This window comes from Vipera berus (genome assembly GCF_964194415.1).
Source record: "Vipera berus genome assembly, chromosome: 12".
NCBI lineage: Eukaryota > Metazoa > Chordata > Lepidosauria > Squamata > Viperidae > Vipera > Vipera berus.
This window is the reverse complement of record NC_138215.1, coordinates 886876-912261: the sequence shown is the minus strand read 5'-3', so window position 1 is coordinate 912261 and position 25386 is coordinate 886876. Positions and strand designations below refer to the sequence as shown.

General features: G+C 45.8%; 1 protein-coding gene across 2 annotated transcripts in view; it reads right to left on the bottom strand.

Annotated features, from left to right (window-relative positions):
• Positions 1-24246, bottom strand: part of MAP2K1 (mitogen-activated protein kinase kinase 1) — an 88234-nt gene extending 63988 nt beyond the window's left edge. The window contains exon 1 of one of the 2 annotated variants that reach the window (XM_081337301.1): positions 23923-24246. In XM_081337301.1, coding sequence (XP_081193427.1) covers positions 23923-24002 — 80 coding nt within the window. In that variant the 5' untranslated portion in view covers positions 24003-24246. The remainder of the gene's footprint in view (positions 1-23922) is intronic. The other variant, XM_081337300.1, reaches the window with a different exon arrangement.
• Positions 24247-25386: the final 1140 nt, after the last annotated feature.

Genomic DNA, 25386 nt, shown 5'->3' with positions numbered 1-25386 from the left:
TCAGATCCAACTTTTTGTACAGAAAATGGTCTGCAATCAGATCTGAGACCCATCGCTTGCGCCAATGTAAATTTGTTCAAAGAGTGATGAAAGGTAGTGGACAGAGGGGAGTCACACTTCAACTGCTTACTGGAATTATATACAGGTAGTCCTCAAATTATGACCACAATTGAGCCCAAAATTTCCATTGCTAAGTGAGACAGATGTTAAGTGAATTTTGCCCCATTTTACGACCTTTCTTGCCAGAACTGTTAAGTAAATCACTGCATTCAATAAGTTAGTAACAGGGTTCTTAAGTGAATCAGGCTTCCCCATTGACTTTGCTTGTCAGAAGGTTGCAACAGGTGATTCCATGACCCCAGGATGCTGCAACCGTCATAAATACATGCCAGTTGCCAAGCCTCCAAATTTTGATCATGTGACCATGGGGATGCTGCAAGGATCGTAAGTATGAAAAACAGTCATAAGTCACTTTTTTCAGTGGCATTGTAACATCAGTCACTAAAAGAAAGGTTGTAAGATGAGGACCACCCGCATATAATCTCATGTCTGATTGTATGTGTTAGTCCTCACAACTATTTGGTTAATGTTTAAAATAAGACAATAGGGTGTATAAATTTCCCTATCTTAAAAGATTCCAAATTTGGTACAGTTGTTTCAAATATTCAAAATTTGGGAAAATACACTCCATGTCCTAAAGTTTAACCTGCTCTTGGGACAGGACAGGGCATTTTGTCTCAATATTCCACCATATGGAACAAGAACTTGACAGAAGCCCTTGTTTTATATGTTCCATGGCCACAAAAATAGCTGGGCATCAGTCTACAATGAGAGTTCTCTACAACAAACTTATGTAAAAATTGACCAGGAGGATGATTTTGAAAACAGCTTTTTAAAAAAGTGTCCTTAGAAATTAATGAAAATAATAAGTAGAAACAAGCACCCTTTTGCAAAAACTGACTTCACAATATATTTTTTTAAACAATGCAACATAGGTTCAGGGGGAGAGGTGGGATTAGTCATTCCTCCAGACTAGAACTGAGGCTAAAAAGTTCTTAAAGTTGCCAAGCTTGAGAAACACTGCAAAATAACCAGATACAAAGAGTTTTTTCCCTCATGGCATCACTCTGTTGAACACCCAAGAGCTGTCTAATGTCTAAGGATACTTACCCATGTAGTAGGGCTGTATTACTATTATCCTTCTCATCTTTTCTACTATCTTCTCTTACTGGTATCACCATTAAAGTAAAGGTAAAGGTTCCCCCGCACATGCGTGCTAGTCGTTTCCAACTCTAGGGGCCGGTGCTCATCTCCGTTTCAAAGCCGAAGAGCCAGTGCTTGTCCGAGGACGTCTCCGTGGTCATGTGGCCGGCATGACTAGACGCCAAAGGCGTACGGAACGCTGTTACCTTCCCACCGTAGTGGTCCCTATTTTTCTACTTGCATTTTTATGTGCTTTCGAACTGCTAGGTTGGCAGAAGCTGGGACGAGTAACAGGCGCTCACTCTGCTACACGGCACTCGGGATTTGACCCGCCAAACTGCCGACCTTCTGATCGACAAGCTCAGCGTCCTAACCCACTGAGCCACCGCGTCCCTCCGGTATCACTATTATGATTATATTATTTTATTGTTTGCATGTACTCAGCTTATGCACCAGAAACAAATTCCTTGTGTGTTCAATCACACTTGGCCAATAAAGAATATTCTCCTCTCCTCTCCTCTCCGTTCTGTTCTATTCTATTCTGTTCTACAAGTGATCCCTGAGTTATGAGCTTTCACTTAACGGTTGTTTGAAGTTACGCGATAAGTATCCCCTAGTGCAGGGGTAGGCAACCTTGGCTCTTTTATGACTCGTGGAATTCTGGGAGTTGAAGTCCACGAGTCATAAAAGAGCCAAGGTTGCCTACCCCTGCCCTAGTGTTTACAAGAAAATCCCAAAATTACAAATGTTGCAGCAGCACAACAGTTGTTCGCCCTTACAAACGACTGCAGAGGCTCTGCAACATTAACTCTATCCCACCCACCCTGTTCCCCACAACTGCTTCCCCCTCCCTTTCTGCCGCCCCAGACTCACCTTGAGAAGATCTGTCTCCTCTCTGCCATGGTTTCTGCCTTTGAGGGAGAGGAGAGTTAATGGAAGCTCTTGGATGCCGTAATATCGTGCGAGTTCAGGCACCCATCATCTTTCGCAGAGAATGGGTGCCTGAACTCCTGCGAGATCACGGACCCCAGAAACTTTCATTTTCAGTGCAAACTCTGTGCCTGTCTCCCCCAACTCCTTTCCACCACCATCGGAATACTTTTTATTCGAACAGAGACCTTGTGTCAGAAACTGCTGCATTTTCAACCATCCCATTTCCTCACAGCAGGAGCTCCCCATCTCCCCAAGGTCTCCATTTGGATAAAAAGTGTTTGAGCAGCAGCAACTTGATTTCTCTGCTCCATCCCAGTGGAAGGAAACGGAGGTGCAGAGCAGGATTGCTCTCAATAAGGCCGGTGCACATGAGTGAGCATGCACCTATGTCTTCTTGAGAATAATCCTGCTCTGCACCTCCGGTTTCTTCCTTTCGGGTGGAGTGGAGAAACTCAAGCCGCTGCCGCCGCTTGAATTGGCAAGATGACAAAGAAAAGAGCGGTCAGGATTTGGGCTACCAGCCAGTCAGGCAAGGAGTAGGTCAGGTGGGCTGGGTGGCTGGGGATTGGAGATTGTGGCCACTCAGGTGGCTGCTGTCACCAGCAGCAGCTTGGACGCAGGCGCAAGGGGATTCACCCCACGATGCCTCCCTGCTCAGCTGAAGGCTTTGTTCCTTCCCTCAAACTAAGGCCACAGCATGCGAGTGAGCAGCGCACCCTGGCCACAGGGTACGCTGGAAGAACTCATTAAGTTTTACTTCCTAGACAGAGCTACCACCAATTTGCTTAGCCCTTATATGCTCCTGAGAGAATATTGGGTACTGTGCCCAGCATTGGCACAGTACCCAATATGCCCAGCTGACTCCAATTCCACGTTTTGCCCCAATGTGCCCAGCTGACTCCAATTCCACGTTTTGCCCCATAGGCAAGCAATTGAAGCAAACACTACCCCCCCCCCCCCGGCAGAATGGAAGCTTCGGAGGACCATGATCTCTTTGGAAGTCATGCAATATTACAGCACCCAGGAGCTTCCATTGTCAAACCGCAGCAGAGAGGATCTTTTCAAGGTGAGTCCGGTGCAGCAGGAAGGGAGGGGAAAGCATGAGGTATCTTACTGGGCCGGGGAGGCCTTGCAGGCCTGTTCCATCACTAGGCCCACCATGGCCTTCCCCACCAAGATACCTCATGTGCACTTAAGGAGCCACATGCATCTTAATGAGCAGGGAGTGATCTCATTTGAGGTATGAGATTCATTCCCACGAATTTTTGAGTTACAAATGGAATGGGCAGGCTCTATTACATTCGTTACTCGAGGACTACCTTTATTCCACTCCACTGAAATTAAACCCATGTCAATTTCATGTTAAACTTAAGGTTATTGTTGCTTTCAGAACAGGCCTCCCCAATCTGTGCCATCTGTCCTATAATCTGCCATCTTGTCACTTCCTATAATAAATAAATCTCATAACCTCCACAGCAGTTGGCAAAGTAACCATTTATTTCTGTTTGAAGAGCTAGGAGAGGTTGTTTAAAATCCATATTATTTAAACTGGACACAACAGTTTAAACCCACAACAGGGCAAGTTTCACGTTTTAAAATAAGCATTATTATATTTGGTCAAGTTCAAGGAACTTCAAATGCTCCATGTCCTTCGGCAATAAAGAATTTTGGAGAAATTCAGGCTGTTACTTGGGATTGCTAAGAAGTAATTAGATTATTAGATAACTTCCAGCAATAGAAAATGTTTTCTCAGATTTACTTAGAAGACAATTTTCCCCAAAGGCTGTAAGTCTGCCTATCAAGAAGAGCCATTTTGGAGGACTGAGGTATGGTAGTAGAGAGATGGGTTTGAAACTAATATTTGATCTGATGCGATTCATCTAAAAAGGGGTCAGTTGAGACTGCCATCTTGACACTGACTGGGTGGCAACCATTCCTGGTAGACCCTGGAAGAACTCATTAAGTTTTACTTCCTAGACAGAGCTACCACCAATTTGCTTAGCCCTTATATGCTCCTGAGAGAATATTCCAGTAGTACTGAATTCATGAGTAGAGGCTGCCTCCCTGTCCTAGCTGGGAAGGAAAGCCAGCCAGCAATGTTCCATAGGAATTCATGGTGGAGAAGGCCTCAATCAGAGAGCAGACACGTTGGTCAAGAATGGCTTCTTCCTCTCCAAGCAGCCCGACTCTATGAAGACCACAGCAACCAATTGCATCATTTCACTCACCAAGATGCCCTCTTTGTCCAATGGGAGAAGAGGAGGTGAAGGAGACTCAACTGAGATTAAAGACACTTTGCCCAAGCTCCTAATGAAGCTCATCAAGATGTTCTCCATAGTCAAAGGCTTCTGTATCTCAAGACTTTATCAAACTGACATTCACAGTGATAAAAGTTTCCCGGACTCTTCCCCAACCTGCCTTCCAGATGTGCCAACCTGCAATACTCATCACATTAGCCTAGGGAAGGCTGCCCCTGCTTATGGAGAAGACCTTCCTGGAATAACTGGAGAATGCAGAAGAAACTAACTGGCTGGGTGGGAGGAATCCCCCAAAGGAAACTGGATTTGGGCCAAGGAACGTTTTGCATGCAAGGCAACCCGCCACAGTACAAACCGCAGAGGAGCAGATGCAGTGTTGGAGACCAGCTGAAGAGGTCAGCTGCTGCTTTCATGCTTACTTATGAAGCTACCAGAAGCATCTGGCTAAGAAGCTAAAAGAATGTCGGATGAGAACCATCTTTGGCCCAAAGTGAAGGGCTCGTTTTCCTCTTCTACAAAAAAAAGAAACACAGGCAAAACTGCTCCCTTCCCTGTCTTACTGTGTATCCCCCAAAATAAGGCCTACTTTTATATATATATTTGCTCCAAAAGATCCATTAGGGCTTATTTTCAGGGAAACACAGTATCAGGGTGCTCAGCCCAGGCAGGCACACCACCTCCGGCGTGCACACAACAGTCAATGACTGCGTGGGGGCCAACGGTGTCCGTTGCGGCTATGGGCAAGCTGAGAGATGGTGGGACGAAGTGGGCTGGCGGCTGTGTGGCATGTTGGGATTGCCTGCCTCCCCCCTGTACCTCTGCGTTTGCCTGCTGCCACAAGGACAAATCTCCCGTGATCACTTGCCTAGTCTGTCCCATCTCTCAGCTTGCCTGCAGCAACAACTCACCCGCATTGCACGGGCAATGCAGCCCCAAAATGTGTCGGCCAAGGGGCCGGCAGGCTGCTGCTGCTGGACACCATCAGCCCCTGTGCACTCACTGCTTCCTGTGCTGGCCATGCCCACCCCACTCCACAGGGCTGATGGCGATCTTAACTGGGGCTTATTTTTGGGGTAGGGGTTATATTAGTAGCAAGCTAAAAAATCAGGCTACGGTTTATTTTCTGGTGGGGTGTTATTTTCAGGGAAACACGGTATAATGCAAACAACCCTAATAATATCAGAGGAGCATATCAATTTACGACCCTTTGTTTAATGGTATTTTGAATGGGCCAGACAAAGTGACTTATGACCCACCCTCGAAGTTACACTTGCACCACCCCCACAGTTGCGTAATTGTGATTCAGGCACCCGCAAACTGGCTCGCGGTTACAAAAGCATCCTGTGTTCACATGATCCCAATTTGCAGCTTTCCCAGCCAGCTTCCAAAAAGTCAGTGGGGAAACCTGCAGGAAAGATTATAAATAGTGTCATGTGATGTCTCACTCAATGACCATGGCAAGAAAGTCATAAAATTGGGTGTGGTCACGTGATGCCTCACTGAACAATTGCACAGCTTCACAATGAGTTTCTGTACGTTAAGGGCTACCTATAATAATGACTAGAATGAAAGCAAGAAATAAACGGCTAATATATTGCACCCAAGGCTGTTCAGCTGTTTGCTGCTGGGGGAAGTGGTGGCTGGAGGAGTGGAGAAATCCATTTCCTGTGCTTCTAGAACACCTTAGTTCCTTTGGCTTGTACAAGCTGCAAGAGGTTGGGGGACAAGACCTTTGGAGACACTAGACTGGAGTCCCACACCCAGGACGGGGCTGTATTGGATTAGATCTATTCACTCCAAGAAAGGACAGGATCACCTGGAAAGGCCTTTTCCAATCCTATGACTTCATGCCCAGATATAATGGAATGCAATCCGGATTTCCAGGAGGGATTGGTTGCATTCCCAGAGAAGCAAGAGACAACTCAGAGCAGATAACTTGTGTGAGAGAAAGAGGGTGCAGATGACTCCTCCCTAACAGTTCCCAGAGTAGATGCTTAACGGGGCTGGTATGTCTATGGAGATTCTCAGTCATTCAGGTCATGGTTGTCCCAAAGGGGCTTTCTTTTAGAAGGCAGCTGGACTTTCTTGTTTTGCTTGAAGACCTTTTGCTTCTCATCCAAGAAGCTTCTTCAATTCTGACTGAATGCTGTGGAACTGAAAATGCTTCTTGGATGAGAAGCGAAATGTCTTTAAGCAAAGGAGGAAAGTCCATCTGCCTTTTAAAAGAACTTTCTTTGGGAAATGGGGCTGGTAGTTTGCTTTAGTTTGGCACGATTCTGGCCACAGGTGAATAAAGGAATCTGCTTGAAAATTTACAATATAGGTAGTCCTTGACTTACAACCATCATTGAGCCCAAAATTTTGTTGCTAAGTGAAACATTGGTCAAGTGAATTTTGCCCCATTTTATAACCTTTAGTGCCATAGCTGTTAAGTAAATCACTGCAGCTGTTAAGTTAATTAACACAGTTGTTAAGTATATCTGGCTTCCCCATTGTTTTTGCTCGTAAGAAGGTCACAAAAAGGGAATACATGTCTCCGGGACATTGCAACCGTCATAAAGATGAGTTAGTTGCCAAGCTCTGAACTTTGATCACGTGGCTGTGGGGATGCTGCAATGATCCTAAGTGGGGAAAACAGTCACAAGTCACTTTTTTCAGTGCCATTGTAACTTTAAACAGTCACTAAATGAGCTGTTGTAAATTGAGGACTACCAGTATATCTTTCTTAATTTTTGGAGCCTGACCTCAGTAGACTACGCAGACCCTTCTCACATTGAAGACAGCCCTTTTGGGATGGGAGATTTCTTTCAATCCGCCAAAACTCTGCCAGATGGGTAGAGAGCATCATGACTGTCCATCTGGAGGAAAGGGTGTGGAGAATATGTCTCAGCTGGACACCTTGGTGGATTCCACCAGGCTGCTTGCCATAAGGTCATAGGTGAGACTATCTTGACAACCAATGGCATGCACAATAAAAAAAATCTTTAAAACTATCTACTTTGCAGGACGGGGACCTTAGCTCCCCATCCCAGCAGAGCCAACATTTTTAGCATTTAGCAAATAAAAGAAACAGGGTATTTTCCACGATCCACCATGTTCTGGTAAAGAGATGTGAGTACCAGACCATCTTATTTGTCTCTTGAGAAACCTATATGTGGGTCAAGAAGCAACAGTGAGAACTGGACACGGAACCACTGATTGGTTCAAAATTGGGAAAGGAGTCCAGCAAGGCTGTATACCAGAACTTTTCAATCTTTTCACCCATTGTACCACTTTTAGGATATGGCAACATCTGAGTACCACCAGTTGCCTAGCAAGGTGTCAAAAACTTGATGACAAAAAAAAAGGAAAAAAATGATCAAGTACAGGTAGTCCTCAACTTACAACAGTTTGCTTAGTGACTGTTCGAAGTTGCAATGGCATTGAAAAAAGTGCCCCCTGAGCCACAGCCAAGCAAGACACCTGCCTGCCTGCCTGGTGGCGCTGTTCCTCCTGTAAGGTTTTCATTGTTGTGAGCATTTCTATTGAGGATTGGCAGCGGGGGGGTGGTGTTTAATTTTTATTCTCCCGCCCCCATCTGCTGGGTGGTTGCAGCAGGTTTTGGTCACTTCACGTGACCCTGGGACACTGTGACCGTCATAAATATGAATCAGTTGCCAAGCATCTGAATGTAAATCACAAGACCCTGGAGATGCTGCAACTTTTCAGCTGATCAGCGCTTCTTCTGGTCTCAGCAGACGTGCCGGGATCAGCGCCGAGCTCCAGCTGGAGCCTGGCGCTGATCCTGGCACTTCCACTGAGCCCTGACAGCCCTGCAGCTCCAGCCATCTCTCACTCAGGCTTGTGCGGCGCTGCCACCAGATCAGCTCATTCCCCTGCCCCACCACCTTTTCTAGGATGGTCGTGTACCACTTGCCAATGTACCACAGGTGGTACCCGTACCACTGGTTGAAAAGCCCTGCTGTATACTGTCACCCTGCCTATTTAACTTATATGCAGAGCACATCATGAGAAAGGCAGGGCTAGATGAATTAAAAGTGGGAATTAAGATTGCCAGGAGAAGTATCAACAACCTAAGATATGCAGATAATACCACTCTAATGGCAGAAAGTGAAGAACTAAAGAGCCTCTTGTTGCGGGTGAAGGAGAATGCAAAAGTTGGGTTGAAACTTAACATTAAGAAAACCAAGATCATGGCATCCGGCCCTCTCAATTCCTGGCAAATAGATGGGGAAGAAATGGAGGTAGTGACAGATTTTATTTTTCTGGGCTCCAAGATCACTGCAGATGGGGACTGTAGCCAAGAAATTAAAAGACGCTTGCTCCTTGGGAGGAAAGCTAGACAGCACACTAAATCTAGACAGCACACTAAAAAGCAGAGATATCACCCTGTCAACAAAAGTGTGTATAGTCAAGGCTATGGTCTTCCCAGTTGCAATGTATGGCAGTGAAGGTTGGACCATAAGAAAGGCTGAGTGCCAAAGAATTGAGGCCTTTGAACTATGGTGCTGGAGAAGACTCCTGCGAGTCCCTTGGACTGCAAGGTGATCAAACCGGTCAGTCCTAGAGGAGATCAACCCTCTTTAGAAGGCCAGATCCTGAAGTTGAAACTCAAATACTTTGGGCACCTAATGAGAAGGGAGAACTCACTGGAGAAGAGCCTAATGCTGGGAAAGGTTGAGGGCAAAAGAAGGGGACGACAGAGAATGAGGTGGCTGGATGGAGTCACTGAAGCAGTAGGCGTCAGCTTAAATGGACTCCAGAAGATGGTAGAGGACAGGAAGGCCTGGAGGAACATTGTCCATGGGGTTGCGATGGGTCGGACATGACTTCGTAGCTAAACAACAACAACACATGGGTTTGGCCTTAAGATGGTTTCCTAACAATTCATCAATACAGCTGCCAGATGGCTCATAGGAGACCAGACTCTGATCCTATTATATCAGGAATGGCAGGCTATAAATCAAATCTAATAAAAAATACTTCAGCTGCCCTGTGCATCCTATTTTAGTTCACAGACCTCGTTTTGATCTTTACAGCTTTTCATAGGTAAAGGTAAAGGTTCCCCCGCACATGCGTGCTAGTCATTTTTCACTCTAGGGGCTCATCTCCGTTTCAAAGCCGAAGAGCCAGTGCTCCGTGGTCATGTGGCCGGCATGAACACCACTTAAAGTGTTGTGTGTGTTCACCGGTTCAAAGATCTTTTCCTTATTCCTATATCTGAGGCCACCACCAGGATGTTTTCTTAGGGGGCATCTCATCTCTAAGGCAGCAAATATTCTGATATTATTTTGACACTAAAAGCTTTGTATTTTCTCAGGTTTTTAATTCAATTTCTTCTACTCTAATCTCGGCTAGGTGTGTTACTTGAATGTCATTCTAGGATTGTGCAATTCTTTAGAATCAATTTGTGACAGATATTTTGAAAAGCAAGACACCACAAACTCAGCATCTGTCAGTGACTCATTAAAGCAGCCCTATCCCAGACTGTTTCCTGCAGCTGTTTACAGATGTGCTTTGGAACAGTGGGAGCATTAATTCTGTCCCATCTGTCACTTATGAAAGCAGCCACATTTGTCAAATTACACATAAAACACCCACATCCCTCTTCAACTCTTAGCAATTTCTTAAAAAGAACATTTTAACTTGCATGTTTTATTCTGCAATAGGTTAGACTATAATTGACACAGTATTACAAAATTCAGTACCCCTGGATAATCTGAAAAATTGCACAAAGAAAGTTTGCTTGGGGGGGAGGGACTCACACCGGACTTGCATCTCTGAAATGCACAAAATAACAATTTCTGTCATCTACTTAACCAGCATAGCTGGATAACATTGAATTTGAATTGAATTGAATTGATTAAATTTATATGCCACCCTTCTCCCTAAGGACTCAGGGCTGCTCACAACAATAAAAAGTTAAAAACATAAAATACAAAATTTAAAAAAGAATTAAACAATGAAGTAAATACATAACAATAGACCCAGTAAAACCAAATTTAAAACTACAGTCAGTCCAGGCCCGACTGTTGGAACATCCATGTCTTCAGGTCACGGCGGAAGGACCGAAGGCCATCCTCAGCTCCGGGGGCAGTTCATTCCAGAGGGTCGGTGCGCCCACAGAGAAGGCTCTCCCCCTGGGGGTTGCCAGCCGGCATTGCTTAGCTGACGGCACCCTGAGGAGGCCGACTCTGTGGGAGCGAACCGCGCGATGGGAGGTTTATAATGGCAGCAGGTGGTCTCGCAAGTTTGGTTTGGAAAAAGCAGTAAATGTTCAAATGTCTTCAGCCTTTTAGTGGAATTGAATCTAGTAGAGTTTTTCAATCTTGGCAACTTGAAAACATGTGGACTTCAACTCCTAGAATTCCCCAGCCAGCATGGAGCTGAAGTCCACACATCTTTAAGTTGTCAAGAGCAAGAAATATGGCCCTAGATTCTGCTCACCTCATCTCCATTTTACTGTGCATAAAGGCAAAGCTTGAATTATAATGATCATTCCCTTAGTCTTTTCTTTGGGACCAACCAGGGTGCTTTTAGACAAAATCTTGGAATGTAGTTCAAATTTATTTTCTAGGAATACCTATGGATTATGGTGGCACTTTGCTCTGCAAGCTGTCTATCTTTCTGCATTTCCAGGTCTTAACAAATGGTGACAAATTATAGAGGTAAAAAAGCAATCTCTTTTTTAAAAATTCATGCCATGAGTTAGTTCTTCTCTGCTCTCTCATTCTTGAAGACTTTTTTGAGGTGGAGGGAGGAGCAGATCGGGCAAATAAGCTGGATGAACATTTGCATTTCCTTTTTAAACTGCATCAGGGATCCAATTCTAACCCAAAAGAAAGGAAGGATGACTCTCCCATTATTCCATATTTATAGGGGGGGAGAGATATTTGATAGTTTACCTATTGCTCTCCCTCCTAGAGGGAGGGAGGGAGGGAGGGAGGGAGAGAAGGAAGGAAGGAAGGAAGGAAGGAAGGAAGGAAGGAAGGAAGGAAGGAAGGAAGGAAGGAAGGAAGGAAGGAAGATACTAGGAGTGTAAACTGGTCATTTCTGCAATGGAGGAAGTCAGCATTGACTTTTTCAAAAATTGCCATTGGTATTGGTGGTGATAAATAATCTGGAAATTAAAGTGAGGATTGTGTTCATTCTGAAGTGTGGTCTGATTAGGGCACCAGGTTCTGGAATTCCATTTTGGAAGGGATCCATCCTCCAGTTCAAACTCCTGCTGGATGCCATCTCAGGAAGGCAGGAGCCAGAACTGCAGACAATCACAACTTTTTGTAGCTTGACACCACCATCACAGCCTCCGCAATAGCCAGAGTGCCAAAACAATTAAACTGAACACCCTAAACTGCGTGGCAGGTGGGAATATTTCCTGGTTCCTGGAAGATCTGCGTCATTTGCTCCGGACTGTCTTTCTGGATCCCTCTCCAGTTTGGCTGCTCCAGTTCGTCCAATATAATTAACACTCAGAGCCTGGAAGGGGACACAATAATCCAGGGGCAACCATCAATTAGCAAAGAATCACTGCTTCTCAGATGTGCTTGCTGTGCTCACCCTGCAGCAGCATAAAATGGCATTTGCTTTTTTCACAGTTAAGTCACCCGCTGGGCTCAAGTTTGCTTTGCAGGGTGTGAGCTTCCATTTCTAAAATAAACCAACTTTTTAAAATCAGATGGGATACAAAACCTGTCAGCAACTTGGTGCCATACCTGGACCACGCATCAAACTAGAATGAACACTATCTTCACTTTAAACTCCAGATTATTTATTACCACCAATACCAACGGCAGTTCTTGAAAAAGTCAAGTACTGACTTCTTCCATTGCAGACACGACCCCTTTGCTCCTAGTTTGCCATTACCTAAGCAGATATATATGGAGAGAGAGGAGGGAGGGAGGGTGGGAGGGAGAGAGATCAAGAACCAATATTCAGCCTTCCGGTAGCGCTGCCGCACCGAATGGCGGCGTTCTGAAACCGCCCGATCCTGGGAAGTGTCAAAACGCCTGGAGGCAGCAAAACCAGCTGTTCCGCGGCACTGGAGCTTCTTCTTCGGGAGAAGAGGGAGAGGCGAGCCTGCCTGGATAGAGGTAGAGCCCCCCTACGATCCTCCCAAGTAGTTTGGGGGATAAAAGGGTGAGCTCCCTCGGAGCCCAGGCTTTCTCCGTTCCCAGGACGTCTTCGCTCCAAAAGGAGTGGAACAAGACGCGACAACTGCACCTGCTACTTAGAGGGGACTGTGAGTATTTTGAAAAGCAGGCAGAGCAAAGCAGGAAGATCTGGATTTTTAAATTGGATCTCAACTTTAACTCAGTTTCATTATCTTCTTCAAGCTTCAAGTGTGAAATGGAGTGAAAATGGCGCTGGAGTGTTTCTCTCCTGTGTGAAGTGACTGTGTTTGAAAAGTGTTATATTTTGCTACAAAGCAAGAGATACAATTCGCAATTGACTCTATTCAGTATTGGATTTTGTGTATTTGAAAGCCTGTTCCCTATTCTTCTTATTGAAAGTTAAGAACTCTGGGAGAATTGTTACTTTTTTTTTCCCTTTTCTTCCTGAACTTTGATTCTGCTGGGTGACAGAGGAAACTGAAACTTAAGAGATGGCTGCGAAACATGGGGGAGGGCCCCCGCTTTCTAAGAACGCTATCTCCTCACCTATGCCACAAACTGTAGGGCAGACTTCGATGAAACCTACAGTACAACCACCCTCTCCCCCACCTCCTGCATTTACACTGACGGACATCCAGCAAGTTGTGATGCAGTCAACGCAAGTTCTGCAACAAGAAATAAAGAATCAAAACAACCAGATGAGGGAAGATATAGTGCTTGCACTCCAGGGCTTAGCTGCACATATAGAACGCCTGGATGCTCGTGTGGATTCAGTTATGGAGTATGTGGAGAACTTGGAAAATAAAATTACTGATGCTGAGCAGAAGGTTGATAGAGCAGAGGCCAAGATTGACAGAACAGGGGATGAGGTCACTATATTAGAGTATAAGAGCATGGAGTTTGCTTTGCGTATTAGAGGCCTCAAAGAGAATCCTAAAGAAAATCTGGAATAGGAAATAGCACAAGCAGTGGCTCGTTTTGAAATGGGAACCTGAAGAATTACTTAAGGAAATGGATAAGATATTTAGAGTTAACTCCTGGATTGCTAGGCAAAAAAGTCTACCTAGAGATGTAGTGATCTATTTTTCCAGGAGATCAACTAGAAATTCTATTATCCAGGCCTTTTATCGGGAAAAATTCCAGATTGCAGGCCAAGATATTATGATCTTAAAGGAGATACCTTCAAAAATTCTTGGAAAGAGGAAAGACTTTGCCTTTTTGTCTGATGAGCTTAAGAAGCGACAAGTCCAGTTCAGATGGGAAATTCCTATTGGAATTGTGGTAAATTATGCAGGGACCAGATATAGATTAGATACAATCTCAAAAGCAAAGGATTTCTACACTAAGGTCCTGAAAGCAGGTTTACCACCATCTCCCCGAATTAAGAGAACAGAAGCTAGACAAGATGATAAACAATTGAGTGAAGGGGCAATGTTACTGCCCCCTGAGGAGATCCAGAAACCGGAGGCCATGGAGCAGAATTTGACATTAAAGGAAGATCCAAAAAAACAGAGGATGACAAGAAGGCTGGAGTGGTTATTTACTTAAGAAAAGACTTTTCGGCAAGATTGATTGAATCAGATAAGCAAGGGAGATATGTTAGTATTGAATTAACATTACAAGGAAAGAAAGTTCTTCTTATTGGATTATATGCTCCAAATCAACAACAGCAAAAAATTTTCAAATTCTTACATCAAAGGCTAATTGAATTGGATTACAAATCTGTTATTATGATGGGGGATTGGAATGGGGTTTTGGTGCCATCTGAAGACAAGAAGGGGTCTTCTAAAACCCTATGTAACTCAAAATTGCCTAAAGCCTTTTTTGATTTGAAGGAAGATCTGGAATTAAGAGATGTATGGCGGGAAAGGAATATGAGAGACAGGGATTTTACTTTTTTCTCGGATAGACACAAATCTTTTTCCAGGATTGACTTCATTTTGATTACTACTGACCTTTCCTCCTTGGTTAAGAACATTAAGATTTTCCCTAGGACAATGTCTGACCATAGTCCTGTTTGGCTGGAGCTCTTTACTGAAGACACTAGTAGGAGATCCTGGAGGCTGAATGAGAACTTATTTGCAAATGACTTGTTCTTGCAGAAATGTAGAGAACATATGAAAGAATTTTTTGTCACGAATATGCATAAAAATACTTCGATGGAAATGGTTTGGGATGCTAGTAAGGCCTATATGAGAGGGGTTTTGATTTATATGAATAATGCTTATAGGCGTAAGCAAGTGCAAAAACGTTTAGATATCGAGGAAGAGATTAAAACTAAAGAGAAAAAGTTTATTTTGAATCCATTGGATAATAATTTAAAGATCTCAATACATTTATTGAAAGAACAATTTAATATGCTATTGGCTGATCAAGTAGCAACTAATTTGCGTTATGCCAAACACAATACTTTCTGTAACGCCAACAAGCCTGGTAGATGGTTGGCTTATCAATTAAGGAAGAAACAGAAATTATGTACTGTAGACAAAATAGAATATAAAGGAAAAGAAGTCTACCAACAAAATTTGATTAAGAGGAGTTTCCTAGATTTTTACTCGAAATTATATTCTAAAGCGAATATACAAGCTGTAGATATAGATAAGTATCTACAGGGAGCTCATTTTCCAAGACTTTCACAAGAACAACAACTTGAGATGAATTGCCCAATTACACCAGAAGAAATTTCTTTAGCTATTAAACAGTTGAAATTGGGCAAAACTCCAGGAACAGATGGATTAACAGCAATTTATTATAAAAAGTTGCTGCCTGAAATGATTGAACCCTTAAAGATTTTGTTTAATGAAATTCAGACTGGAGGCGCAGTTCCTCCATCATGGAGGACAGCTTCTGTATCGTTGATCCCAAAGGAGGATCAAGATCTTACCCAACCTAAAAATTATAGACCTATATCGCTCTTAAATACAGATTATAAGATCTTTGCTAAAGTATTGGCTAATAGATTAATGCAAGTTTTGAAACAAATGATTCATAGTGACCAATCGGGATTTATATCTGGGAGGTATATGAAAAATAATGTAAGGCAAATTGTTAACTTGCTTGAATATTTGGATAAGAACAACCAAGTCTCCGCAGCACTGATATTTTTGGATGCAGAGAAAGCCTTTGACCAATTGAATTGGCAGTTTTTATTAAGAGTTGTTGAGGAGATGAATTTTGGAGAAGGTTTTCTACATGCTATTAAAGCTATATATCAACAACAAACTGCACAAATTATAGTTAATGGGGGATTAACAGAGACTTTTAGAATTGAAAAAGGTACAAGGCAGGGCTGCCCCCTATCACCATTATTGTTTGTTTTAACATTAGAGATTTTACTAATTAAAATTCGAGAGTCTTCTTTGATAAAGGGAATTAAAATAAAACAGAATGATTATAGGCTGAGAGCCTTTGCTGATGACTTGGTTGTGACAGTATCCCAACCGCTACAGTCGGTTGTAGACTTGATGGAAATTATAACTCAGTATGGTAAGGTTTCTGGGTTTAAGGTGAACAGTAATAAAACTAAGATATTATCCAAGAATTTATCTACGAGTGAAAGGGATATGTTATCTAACTTAACAGGTTTTGAAATAGTGAAGAAGGTTAAATATCTAGGAGTGCATATTGCAGCCTCAAATGTAAAATTGTATAAGAATAATTATGAAACACTATGGTTGAAGGTACAAAGGGACTTAAATAATTGGAAAAAATTACAATTATCACTACTGGGAAGAATTGCAGTTGTTAAAATGAATGTTCTACCAAAGTTCCTCTTTCTGTTTCAGATGATACCTATATTGAAAAAGGATGCCAACCTTGATCAATGGCAGAAGGGTATTAACAAATTTATCTGGGCGGGGAAAAAACCAAGAGTTAAATTCAAGATTTTACAGGATGCCAGGGAAAGAGGGGGACTCAAGGCGCCGAATTTGAAATTGTACTATGATGCGGCTGCTTTGACCTGGGTTAGTGATTGGCTTAATTTAACTAACAAGAGAATACTTCATCTTGAGGGATGGGATTTGGTATATGGATGGCATGCATACTTGCTTTATGATAAGAAGGTAGACAGGGCTTTTAAATCCCATATTCTTAGAAGTGCTTTACTGCGTGTCTGGAAAAAGTACTATAATAAGTTAAATTATAAAATACCGATTTGGGGAATTCCTGGACATGCGATAGAGGGTGTATCTATGGGAGTGAGTATGGATATGGTTTCTTATAAGGAACTACTCAAATTGCAAGGGAATGATTGGCAACTTAAATCAGCAGAGGAGTTAAGACAAGAAAACATAAATTACTCTTGGTTTCAATATACCCAATTGAAAGCTAGTTGGAAGTCAGATCAAAAGGTTGGTATCACAATTACGGATCAAAATTTAGTAAAGCAAATTAGAGATTCAAATTGTGCACATATAAAGAGGATATATAATGCTTTAATTGAATTGGATTCAGAAACGGAATTGGTTAAAGATTGCATGATAAAGTGGGCACAAAATATTCAGGAACCAATCTCGTTGGACACCTGGGAGATAATTTGGGTCAGAAATGTTAAATTTACCCAGGCTCAAAATTTAAGAGAAAATTTTTACAAAATGTTTTATAGATGGCATCTGGATCCCAAGAAGTTGTCCAACATGTATCCTAATCTGCAGTCTAAGTGTTGGAGGTGTGGTAGCTTAGAAGCTACCTATTTCCACATGTGGTGGACTTGTAGAAACATAAAAGCCTTCTGGATTAAAATTTGGTGGAACATTCAAAAGATTTTTAAGAGGAAGATAAAGTTTTCCCCGCAATTGTTCTTACTGGGTATTGTTGTAAATTGTGATGTCAAAGAGACTAATCTGATGTTGAATATGATAACGGCAGCACGGTTACTGGTGGGACAATATTGGAAGAAGGACAATCTGCCCACGGTAGAGAAGAATGGGTGTTTAAAGTTTCTAATCTTGCAGAAATGTCCAAGATTTCTGCTTATTTAAAGGATCACTCACAGGAGAGAGATATTTCAGTTTGGAGGAGATGGATAAATTATATTGAAAACAAATATGGGACCAAAAAGTTCCATTTAGCTTATGAGTAGAATTTAGTGGGATATTGTTATTGTTTGTAGTTATGTTAAGAGAGAGTTAAAGCGCAGTACGAATTTGGTTGATTGTATATTGTGTAAATTTTTATTTAGAATATGATTGTTGTAACTATAGTCCTGTATTTAGCTCTGGGAAGTGGGGGGGGAAGTGGGGGGGTTGGGGTGGGAGGGATTTGGGGATATATTGTAAAATTTTGTAAAACTCTTTAATAAAAAAAGGAAAAAAAAAGAACCAATATTCAGATCTCAGTGGCATTTCCAAAAGACAGTTCTGTTACTTCTTCAACTTTCCTGCAAATAATAATAATTTATTAAACATGCAGGCTGCCCAACTCTCATGAACTCTGAGTACAAAGCAAACAAAAAAAATACAGTGAAATAAATAAAAAAATACTGAAAAAATTTAGCCTCCACAAAAGCTAAACAAAGGAGAAATAAAACCTGGTGCTTATGGGTTTTTTTTTAAAACAAAAAGTTTATTACTACCAAAATTTCTTCCCAGAATCTACATTCTCTCCAACCCAGCAGTTCTACTAAAACAATCTGTCCTAACCAGCTGCCCTGCAAATTTTAAAGACTATTATTTTATTTTTTTGGCCACAGTCTACAAATACTGGCAATTACCAGTCAACATTTTCAGAGCAAATCAAGCAAATGCATAAAGAAAACCATAAAAGCACCTGGTTGATAGTTTGGATCCCTCATTCCTGGGCACCAAGTGGAACTACCTCTCTGAATCAAAAACCAAGTGTTAGCATTAATGTGAAGTCTGCTTGGTTTTGTTTTCTCATCCTGTCTGATATCTGCGCTGAAATCCTATTAATTTCCACCTAAATTATTTCATTCCAAGAATACATCCTGTTAGGTATACACCTGTCCGGCCATCTGATTGGCTAACCCGTCCGGCGGGAATTCCTGGACACCGGGTTGGGTGACCAGGGCAAGCGCGGGAGATTAGAGCCAGCGGGTTGGCTAGCGTCAGGCATTCCGGGCATACATATATTGGCAACCGGGCAGGTAAGGCCAGTTCAGCCACGTGTACCAGAAATAAACGGATTAACCCTAATCTGCCTCCACGTGATCTCTCGCTGCGCCGGACATAACAGTGGCGACGAAGGTGGGATCGGCGGAACAGCAGAGAAAAAAGACGCGAGAACAGGCAGTGCACGGAGCGGGAAATTCAAAGAGCCGTCAGCAGCACCAACCCCACGAACGGACGAGCGAGAATGGCACAAGTCGGCTCAATAAGAGAATTCAACCCCAGACACCCAGAAGATTGGGAAGAGGACGTAGGCTAAGTCGAGGGATACATGCTGGTGAATGGCATTACGGACGATCGGAAGAAAGCCGCCGCATTGCTGACGATCAGCGGAATGCCGGTTTACCGGGTCGCCGTGGGATTATGCCAGCCAGCAACAGTCGCCAGCGTCTCGTATGCCGACCTCTTGGGGAAGCTGCGAGAACATTTCACCCCCAAATGATCCGAACTCTTCTGGAGGAGGATTTTCGAAAGGCGAAACCAGAAACCGGGGGAATTGATAACGGAGTTCGTGGCCGCAGTGAGGGAAGCCGCACTCCATTGTAAGTACGATAACCTAGAGGTGCGCATCAGAGACAGAGTGGTCCTAGGCCTACGCGATGAACAACTACAAAACAGAATAATAGCCAAACCCACAGGGAACTTACAAGGAGTCCTCGATGAACTGCTGACTTACGAAGCCACCGGACAACGCGACCCCCCCCACAACAGCAACAGCGCGGCTGGATCCATCCACCAAGAGTGCCTTGTGGACGGTGGGGTGGAGGACTTCCCATGGGAGACGGACATCAACGAGGTCACCCGGCGATTCGGAAAGGCCACCGTGAGAACATCCCGTAAGGACGACACCGACCAAACCAGAAGATCACCATCATCCCAACAAACAAGACCACCAAGGGAAGGCCTGAACAGGCACAGGGACTCAGAATCCAAATGCGGAAGCTGTGGGGGAAATCACCCCCGCGCGGGCTGCCAATTCCGAAACGCAAAATGCAGGAATTGTGGCAAAACCGGTCACATCCAGAGCATCTGCAGAAGCAAACTGCGGGAAAACCTCCACGACATCGACGCCTGGGCCACAGGTAAGGTAACCCCCAGTGATAGTGGCAAAGAGACCCACAGGCCACAGGCACGAACCCCTAACTGGGGGACGGTTGAGGCCGTCAATCAAGTGCTTAGCCCCAAACTACAAATTGAGGTCCGTTTGCAGGGCATCCCCTGCAGAATGGAGGTGGATTCGGGGGCTGCGGTGTCCATAATCTCAAGAGAAACACTGGCGCGCATCGAGGCTAAAAGTGGCCGCCGGGTCCCCATCAAACATACACACATCCAGCTGGCAGACTTCCAAAAGACACCCATAAAAGTGCGGGGAATAGTCACCCTTGAAGTCAGCTTTAAGAGTTTTAAGGGGCCACTCGAACTATTAGTCACCGAGGGGCGGAGAACCAGCTTAATCGGCCTCAACTGGTTCGGGCCACTAGGTATTTGGGTCGGGGGAAATTAACACAATACAGCACCGATCCTTACAGTCCGTCTGCGATAACTACGCAGACGTCTTCGATGGCACACTGGGCAAATACAAGGGGCCGCCTATCAGTTTAAAACTAGACCCCACAGTACCTCCCATAAGAATTAAGGCTAGGAGGGTGCCCTTCGCACTCAAACAAAAAATAGAAACCGAACTAGACAAATTAGTGGGCCAGGGAGTGCTGGAACCGGTAGAAGGGGGACCCTGGGAAACGCCTATTGTCACCCCTCTAAAACCCAACGGGGACGTGAGGATTTGCGCCGATTATAAAGCCACATTAAACCAAACTTTAAATCAGCATGCTTACCCGGTCCCGACGGTGAAGCAGGTCCTTGTGACCATCCAGAACAGCGCCATCTTTGCTAAACTCGATTTAGCGCAGGCGTATTTGCAACTAACAGTCACCAGGGAGGCAGCAGATGCTCAAATGATAGTTACCCACAAGGGGGCGTTCCGAGTCAACAGACTGCAATTTGGCATAGCAACAGCCCCAGGTATTTTCCAAGAAGTGATGGAGAGGACCTTGAAAGGTATACCTGGGGTGTGTCCCTATTTTGACGACGTATTGATAGCAGGGGAAAATGAGGGAGTTTTAGCTGAAAGATTGGAAAGGGTACTGGAGAGATTTAGAGCTGCAGGACTCAAATTAAAAAAGGGGAAGTGCTCCATTGGAGTAGCATCCACTGAATTTTTGGGATACAGGATTGATGCCCAGGGCATACATCCAACAGAGGAAAAAATAAAGGCAATCAAAGCAGCCCCAGAACCCAAAAATAAGGCGGAGTTACAAGCATTCTTGGGTCTCATAAATTTCTACCATGCATTCCTACCACACAAAGCTGTCATAGCAGAACCACTGCACAGGCTATTAGACAAAAAAACCACGTGGCAGTGGCTGGAACAACACAAAAAAAGTTTTCAAACATTAAAGGACATACTATCCAGTAGGCCCACGGTCACCCACTTCATCGAGGGAAAGCCAATTTGTTTAGCATGCGATGCATCGCCATATGGGGTGGGAGCAGTGATCAGCCACTGGGACAGTAACGGGGAACAAAGACCCACAGCATATTATTCCAGAACCCTGACCAAGGCAGAGCGCAACTACGCACAAATAGACAAAGAGGCATTAGCAATCGTGGCAGGAGTAAAGAAATTCCACGATTATTTATACGGGAGGAATTTCACAATATTTACTGACCACAAACCCCTGCTAGGCCTGTTCACCACAAACAGACAGACCCCACAAATAATGTCGCCAAGGATGTTGAGATGGTCAATATTCCTATCAGCCTACACATTCTCCATCCAATACAGACCGGGAAAAGAAATGGGTCATGCGGATGCATTAAGCAAATTACCCCTCCCAGACACTGACACAGACCCAGCCCCTGCGGGACAAATCCTAACAATAGAAGAACTCCCAGAATGCCCCTTGACAGCTAAGGACATCGCCAACGCCACCTGCAAAGACCCAGTGCTAAGCAGAGTGGCGACCTGGGTCCTAGGGGGGTGGAAACGCGGGAACCTGGAACCACAATTCCAGGCTTATCTAAGGAGAAGGGACGAGATATCATCACACTTAGGCTGCCTATTATAGGGAAACAGGGTGATAGTGCCAGAAAAATTAAGGGAGAGGGTCATCAGTGAACTACATGAAGGACACCAGGGGATAGTGCACATGAAAGCCCTGGCCAGAAGTCACCTATGGTGGCCAGGGTTGGACAAGGCCATCGAGGAGAGAGTACCGGGGTGCTACCAATGCCAGAGGTCCAGACCCGAACAGGCCCACGCACCAGTCCACAGGTGGGAGGCAACACACAACCCCAGGTCCCGCATACACATTGACTACGCAGGGCCATTCCAGGGTCAAACGTTCTTAATTGTGGTCGATAGCTATTCCCGGTGGTTAGTGGTGGTGCCTGTCAAGAACACGACGTCAACTAAGACGATACAGGTCTTAAGGGACTCTTTGCCACTCACGGGTTACCTGACGTGATTGTGTCTGACAATGGCCCTCAATTCACATCTGATGAATTTCAGGACTTCCTCAAGGCCAATTGGATTAGGCACGCAACATCGGCTCCCTTCCATCCCTCCAGCAACGGATTGGCAGAGAGGAACGTGAGGACCACCAAAGATGCACTATGCCGGATTATTGTTGGTGATTGGCCCCAAAGACTGGCGCAGTTCTTGCTGGCACAACACACTACACCGTGCACAGCAACCGGGAAAAGCCCAGCAGAAATGAGGTGGGACAGGAGACTCATGACCAAATTAGATAGGCTCCACCCAGATAGGGCAACGGTGGAAACGGAACAGGACTGCACGGCCAGGACATTGAACATTGGGGACTTAGTGTGGGCCAGGAACTACAGCCAGGGGGACAAGTGGATACAGGGAGTGGTGGTGGACAAGCTGGGCCCGCTATTGTACATTATAGAGGGGGAAGGGGAACGCCAGGTCAGGAGACACATTGACCAACTCAGGAAAAGGGCCCCAGAGAATACCACACAAAAACAGACCCAGCAGCCACCAAATAACACACACATTGAACCACTCACCCTCCCAGACACCCCACCCCACCGCAACCCAACACCAGGACTTTGGCCAGACCAACAGAGACTGGGGGACCCAGGGACGCCTTAACCGAACCTGGGTCACCAGAGCCAACCACAGACACAGTGCAAAGCGAACCCACCGGATCCTCACGGCCAGCAGGGCACCGCAGATGAGTGAACAGCCAGTGCCAACGAGGCCAGTCCAGGGGAGGGGGCCGGGACCTGATAGTCCACCAGGGAGATATCCTGCCAGGGCACACAGGCCCCCGGCATAGAGCATGGACCACAAGGTAGAGAGCAGACTTAATTGGGGGGAAAGGGGTGTTAGGTATACACCTGTCCGGCCACCTGATTGGCTAACCCGTCCGGCGGGAATTCCTGGACACGGGGTTGGGTGACCAGGGCAAGCGTGGGAGATTAGAGCCAGCGGGTTGGCTAGCGTCAGGCGTTCCGGGCATACATATATTGGCAACCGGGCAGGTAAGGCCAGTTCGGCCACGTGTACCAGAAATAAACGGATTAACTCTAACCTGCCTCCGCGTGATCTCTCGCTGCGCCGGACATAACACATCCTGTTTTGACCCAAGTGATGCATACACAAAATAATGAAAGCCAGGATCAAACAAGGATTCAGCTTCCTCCAGACAATCAAGCCAAAGAGGGGAGAGCAGGGGGGTCCGGACTGCAACCAAAAAAAGGGGGGGAGGTTTCCCAAGAATCCTGCTTTGGAAGGGGCAGACCCTCACTCCCAGGCAGCCGCCCAGAGCCCTGCACAAGCAGGAACGACCCGAGCTGCCCGCGCGAAGCTCCAACTAGGCTGGCTGAAGCGCACTCCATCCAGGGCGGCCACCAGCCCCGCTGGTCGCCGCTCCCCGCCACCAGCCCAGCCCCGCACCGGCCAGAGCCGCGGCGGGGTGGGAAGCGGCGGCCCCGGGGCGCGCAGCCGGCGGGTAGGCATCGGGCGGCCAGGCGACTCCTTTTGCACGCGAGAAGTTCAGCCCGGGCGATACCTCCGCGCCTGGCCGGCAAGGACCGCCTGCAAGGAAGGCTCCGCCCGCGGCCCTCCAGGACCAGGCAGCCCCGAGAAGTGCACGTGCCGCTGGCCGGAGAACCTCCGTTTCCTTCTTCCTTCTCTTCTCTCCTTCATTCACTTCTTCCTCCCTCCCTCCTCCCTGCCCAGAGAGGCGTCCCACTCACTCGGCCGCGCTGGTGCCGTTGATGGCCGAGCTGTCGGGCGCAGGGCTCAGCTGGATGGGCCCCGGCTTCTTCTTGGGCATGGCGACGGGAAGTGGGCAGGGCGAGGCTTCCTCCGCCGGGCGAGCCCGGACCGGGCGGTTGGCGGGCGGGCGGGCGCGGGGCTGGCTGCGCTGGCTGTCGGTGCGCCACGGCGAGCCCGGCGGGGGGCGCCTTAAAGCGCGGGAGGCGGGCGAGGGGAAGGGGCGCTCCCCCACCCTCGGGCCGGGCGGCGCGCAAGGCGCATGTGCTTCTGGCTCGGCTGGCAGCGCCAAGACGCGGCGGCGGCGCTTCCGGCCCTCCTGTACGGAATGCGGGCGAGCAGCGCCGCTGCCGAGGAGGAGGGAGGGGGCTCGGGGGGGCTCGGGCGCTGTTTCCGCTGCGCCGCCCCTTTCCGGGCGGTTCCCTTGGCGGTGGGAGGCGAGCGGAGCCGCCGCCGGGCCGAACAGCCCAGTGACGCCGCTCTCCAACCTGGCGCCCTCCAGACCCCGATTGGGCTGGCGAGCGCACGCGGCTGCGTGTGTTGCTCCCCTTCTCTCTGCCCCCCCTCCCAGCTAGGGGGTCCCGCACTGCTCCGGGGCTTTGGGCTCTTGCTGGACTCTCCCTTTTTCGTTGGGGGGGGGGGGCTTCCCAGATTGCTTGGTGAGGGGCACCACACCAAGTCTTTGTAAGCCCCACATCGGATAGGAGGGCATATCCAGTACAGGTAACAGTTCTTTTAGTGACCATTCAAAATTACAACTGCACTGAAAAAAGTAACTCAAGAACATTTTTCACACTTACAACCTTTATGGCAACCCCAGAGTAACATGATCAAAATTCATACACTTGGCAACTGGCTTGTATTTATGACAGTTGCAGTGTCCTGGGATCCCCTTTTCCGGCCTGACAAAGTCAATGGAGAAGCCAGATTCCCTTAACAACTGTGTGACTAACTTATTTACTACAGTGATTCACTTAACAACTGTGACAGAAAATATCCTAAAAAGGAGGAAAAGCTCACTTAACAAATGTCTCAGCATCAAAAATTTTGGGCTCAATTGTGGTCATAAGTCGAGGACCACCTGTATATGCGAATGGGGACATGTTAGGGCTAGGGGTTAGGGCCTGTCAGAATCCATCTATATCTCATTTCTTTTTTTTAATTGAAAAGTTTTACAATACATTTTTAAATACAAAAAACTCCCTCCTCCCCCTCCCCTCCCCCCAACCCTCCCCTACCCTCCCCTCCCTCCTCCCCGACTTCCCAGAGCTGAATACAGGGTATAATAATACAAACATAACCTAAAATATGCTAATAACAAAAATAACATATTAAGTTCTATCGGACTTTAACTCTCCATAGTCATAATATTAATAAAGTAACAAATGACTAATCATACATCATGAAAATCCACTACTTATTCAAATGCTAAATGAAACTTTTTA